Consider the following 5,455-nt stretch of genomic DNA (forward strand, 5'->3'; position numbering starts at 1 on the left):
GGGTCATAAAGCTTAGTTAATATAATAAGATGTAATGAAATCGTTAACAGTTTCAACATTACTTTATATTTTTCTTTCTTTTGAATGGGCTGATAAAATCCATTGAAGTTTAGTATGACTTGAACAAACCTGCTTATTAAACAAATTAAGCAGGTCTGATTCGTAACTTAACTTGTTTATTTATGTTTAGCATAGCTTGAACACAACTTGTTAACCAAACAAGTTCAGAGCAACTCAAAAACAACTTGTTTTAAAAGGTAGTGTCAAATTCCTAACACATCACAAATTCTCACTGCCTTAAAAAATAATTATCAGGAACCTAACCCAACATTTTGAGTTAATAAGATGTAAAGGAAAGCATCCTACTAAGTACTAGCCACATTTTGTCAGAAACCACACATTGCGATGAACAACACATCAATAAGCAAAAGGAAAGGTTTCAGGATTTCATAATATCATGAAATTAAGAAACTCAACGACTAGTATAACTTCGCAGTTTGAACATAACCGTCATATTTTTTAATCATTACTAACGACACCATTAACTATAGGCACACAAAACCTAACTCCGTCAGTAATAAATAGACAGAGTGCGATGATGCTGAAGAGACGGATTTGAAACCCCATATGCCCATAACCAAAGATCCAATTCCACACTCAACACCTGAAAAACAAAAACATTCATAAATATGTTTTCACTGCTGTTTAATGTATGCAGACAATTAAACATACATAGTCATAACAAACACCACCAACCTGTTTTCCGGTTCTTTTCTGGATCAAATCCCTCATTTTCTCCACTGCATATATAGAACAAGCTCGCAACTCAACTTCCTCTTCAGTCCCCGAACCAATTTCCTTATTACCCTTAATAATATTATCCAAATCTGAACTATATCTAAATACTCCAAGCTGCTGAAGCACTGCAGGGGCAATATAGTCTGCAAATATAGTGATCGAACCCACATCACTAAATTCCCCATATCCTTCACCCTTAAACGCACCCCACACATCAGCAGCAAATATCTGAGCCCGTTTATACAGAAACACTTGGTGACCTTTGTACACCGTGTGGTCACGAAAACCTACACCATTTAAATCGTTCAAACTTTAAAAACTATTTCATTGTGAATAACTTAATTTGCTTAGGTTGAGCAAAAAGTATTAAAATTGATACCAGGGAAATGACGTGCGATCATGGAAACAAGCTTAACAGCCGACTTATCACAAGATTCCACAATGTTTGATGCTTTTCCACCAAAGCTTCTTTCCAACTCAAACCCAACCTAAAGATACAACTTTTGCTATTAATTGCATGATATAACACAGCACATATTACACATGCACATATATGTATATGCATATACCTCGTGCAACAAGCGGACCCGTTCATCCTCCAATGGAAGAGGTCTCGGCCATTTCAAGAGCTCACGCAACTCAGGGCCTGATTATAACCACAAGTCAAACTTGGTCAACCATCAACAACAGCTCAAGTTTTCTGAGGTTATAAAGATTCAATAGTATTATTACCAGTGTACTTTTGAAGTCGATCAGCATCAAACACAGTTTTGTCATTTTCAAGGGCTTGTTTCAAGCCAGAAGCCAAATTATCATAGTTTAAATCCTTATCTGGTATCAAATAGCAATCAATAAACATTTCAAAATAACAGAATATAACAAAAGTATATTATTATTTTTGAAAATCAGCTCAAGACATGAACACAAAATTTGATCTCAACCAAGATCGAGTCTTTCTGTTTATTATAATAATTCTTGATATTTCAACTACATACCCCAAACCATATATTTAGAGTTAAGTGTCATTTTAGAACCTGTGGTTTAGCCAACTATGCAACTTTAGTACCTAAACTTTATTTTGTGCAACTGGCTACCTCAGTTTTAAAAAACTTGTCATTTTAGTATTTTTGGCTAACCCCCGTTAATTTTTTCTCGTTAAGTCAAGGGTAAACTTGTAATTTCAGTTATTTTTATTAATTCATTTAAGAGTTAAGTGCCATTTTAGTACATGTGGTTTGGCCAACTACGCAACTTTAGTACCTAAACTTTAGGTACTAAAGTTGTGTAGTTGGCCGAATCACATGTACTAAAATGGCACTTAACTCTTCATTTAATCAAATTCCCCCTTTTGTAAAGGTTTTGTTTAGTTTTTAAACATTTGAAAACCCTAGGGACCGATGGTGTCAAATCTTAAACTAAACAACCCCCACCCCCTTTCTCTTTCATTTTCCGGCTTCTATCCCGATCTCACTACCGGCGGATTCCGGCCATCTCAGCTCTGGCCAACTGGTTAATTTTCATTTTGATATCCAACCCAAAATCTGCTATACAATATGTGCAGTGCAATGACCTGATTAAGCAGGGGATTAACAGCTCTGATTGACGAAATTGGAGGGCGGAATTGGGCCCAATTGTGGTGGTGTAACTAGTTGCATGATACGTTATGACCAATTTTGACATTTCTATGGTTTATGATGATTTGGGGTCTTTCAAACTTGACTATAAAAGTATCAGAACAAGCTTATGAACAAGTCAGTCACTTGTCCTACTGGCTATTACATCCCTCGTTAAAACTTTGTAAAAACCATAGACGCGAGTTCGAGTCCCTATCACCACATATTTTTTGAGTTATGATAAAATAATTGAAATTACAAGTTTATCTCTGACATAACGAGAAAAAATTAACGGGGTTAGCAAAAAGTACTATAATGGCAAGTTTTAACGACCCAAGCGGAGCTAACCCTAACTTCTTCCATGGCGGCTGCAGACGAAATGAAATGATTGTTGACCACCGGTTATGGATATATGGAGCGAATGTAGGAAGGGGTATGGGTCAAGTGTCTCCAGCAAGATGATTGGCTTTGGTTTGGTTTGGTTTGGTTTGGTTTGGTTTGGTTTGGTTCGGGTTTTCATAGTTTGAAATTTCGTGCTTAATTAATGTTTCCACCACGTGAAAACCGGGCCGAAAAGTCACGAGGCTGATACTGCTTTTGGGCCCGCATTTCCGCAAATCTCTAACGGCAATAACTTATACTTTAGGACTTTATAAACACTTTTAGAACTTTCTGGACTATATTGTAATTTTTTTTTCTTTTTGATCGATTTCTTTAGAAAGTGAAGGTTTGCTACTTTATTTATGTTCACATAACCTGTCCTCCGGCCACTATGCACCCACAATATGCCAATACACATATGAAAAATGTCTGGTCTAAAATGGGCTACGACACGATTTGATTCAACCTTAGACAACGTGATACAAGACAGGGCTGATAGAGATATACCAAACGCATATTTGAAGTAACTGGACAAAGATAATTGGGTTAAAAAAGTGTTCATCTTAAAATGTGTATCGTGTGATACTTCAACATAGGTAATTAATGGACACAAACGTCTCGGTATTCATTGGCAGATAACCATGTCTAAGTTGTCATACAAGAATTTTTGATTTCCCCAATTCGTGAGTTTTGATTTACATTAGGGTGAGGGTAGTGGGCCGTGGACGGCTGGGCGCGAACGACGTGGCCACCGCTACCCCCTAGACGTGGACGGCTGCCGTGGACCGGACCATAGGAATGGATATAGCCGTTGAGAGTGTGGGAAGGCTCAAAGAGCTGTTGGAGGGTAAAAAAAAAATTTTTAAAATAGTTTTTTTTTTATTTTTTTAAATTACAAACCCTACCACTTCCCCCATAAATAACAAAACCATAAAATAAAAACAACACACCATTCTCACTCCCTTTCTCTCTACTATTCAAAAAACCTCTCTAAATTTCTCAAATTTAAAACCATGTCGGGCTCGGGTTACGGAAATATCAACATCGACGACCCTCAATTTCCCGAAGGATTGAACTACTTTAGCCATCTACCGGCATCCGACAAGCGATAATGGAGGAAGAAAAAGATCGTATTCGGAAGGAATTGACGACAAAAAATAGAAACGCTATTTTTATGTATTTTTTATTTTCCTTTTTATTTATGTTTTGATGAAATATTTTAATTTAAATTTGTTTGTATAACAAAAAAAATAAAAAAAAAATTCAATCAAGTCCACAATCACCTGGAGTACTACACCCTCTGGGGCTTGATCATCGTGTTACGTCAGCGCCTACGTGGTGTAAATATATGGAATCACTTGAGGTTGGATCAAGCCCCACTACCCTTAACCTTATTTTCTATATAGGAAGCCACAATTAACAATTTTGCCTTATTTAAGAAGTTAATTTATAATTATGCAACCAAGCTTACCTTTTAAAACTTTAGCTCAACATGTCAAATATAGAACTAACTTAATAAAAAAATATTTTAAAAAATAGTCCTAGACATTTACTATTATAGTGATTTTCTCAAGAGTATTCTCTTTTATTCTTGCTTTTGTCTTGCGTCATGAAACAACAAGCAAAGAAATAAACCAAACGATTTATTGCGAGATGAGGCACCCCTATGCCAAGCTTTGAACCAATGTGATTTACCTGTAATGAGAAAAAACATTTTGTTATTCTTGTGACTAGTGGTAATGCATTTTCCTCCTAGTCAACTTGACTGCCAATTTCTACCACCAAGTACAAGCCCTATAATTATGACCAACGTGATGTACATACTAATCTTACATTGTTTAAGTCAACCTATTTGACTATTTCCCCAAAAACTCGTGTTCACTGAACCAAATTTATATTTCTTAAACCGTCTATTTTGACCAGTTTGTTCGTTACCCAGCCCGAACCATCCATTTTACCAGGCTTATATAGGTTGAGTATTGTTAATATATTCATAAGAGAAAAATTAAAGAAAACTTATTTAAACAATAATAATTTATTTCATTAAAAGTCGATACAAACCAAATAAACGGAAATGAGAGATTGCAGCATTAGCAAAAACAAAAGCACTTGTTGATCAACAGGTACATTAAACCGTCCAACATATAAAACCATCCTAAAACACACACAACCAATTTACACAAACACATAACCTACGACAAAGAATGCCTCAGGCTCCTCGTACACGACTTTGTTTCCTCGGCATTCGTTGATCGACTCTCCGACGTATCCGAACTCCCATTATCACTATCTCTATCCTTACTCGAAAACACCTCATAAACACTCTTTTTGATATCACCACTCCCTTCCCTTCCTCACTGTGGGACCCGACCCGCATTCTTCTTCCGTGTTAGTCCTCGAGCCACCACTTGCCGTCACACCCATGGCGGCTTCAGCCGCCACCCCCGCCACCTCGTAGCTGCTCAAAAAACAGAACCTGCACCGCCACCCGTAATGGAGCCGCTCGTTTTGAACCGCATGCTTGCAAGCATCCGGTGATAACTTCCGACAATCCATTAACCTGCATATTCGTTTCTTTTCGCTCTTTCCGATCCCAGGGTGTTCCTGTATATATTTTCATAATATTATCAGTTTTTTGACTAGTCAAACTCGATAAATCGAAT

At 36.9% G+C, this 5,455-nt stretch overlaps 1 protein-coding gene across 1 annotated transcript; it reads right to left on the reverse strand.

Moving 5' to 3' along the window:
• Window positions 1-556: 556 nt before the first annotated feature.
• On the reverse strand, window positions 557-5,396 carry LOC143586721 (uncharacterized; the record flags this gene model as incomplete). The annotated part of the gene is made up of 8 exons (XM_077068198.1): window positions 557-664; window positions 757-1,085; window positions 1,178-1,286; window positions 1,368-1,444; window positions 1,531-1,629; window positions 4,433-4,487; window positions 4,854-4,947; window positions 5,131-5,396. Coding segments are annotated over 8 exons (1,122 nt in total), but the record flags the coding sequence as incomplete, so codon positions are not given.
• Between the last annotated feature and the right edge of the window lie 59 nt (window positions 5,397-5,455).

Source organism: Bidens hawaiensis, unplaced genomic scaffold (assembly GCF_021521415.1).
Source record: "Bidens hawaiensis isolate Kalapana, Puna unplaced genomic scaffold, B.hawaiensis_p1.1 tig00034783_1, whole genome shotgun sequence".
Classification (NCBI taxonomy): Eukaryota; Viridiplantae; Streptophyta; class Magnoliopsida; order Asterales; family Asteraceae; genus Bidens; species Bidens hawaiensis.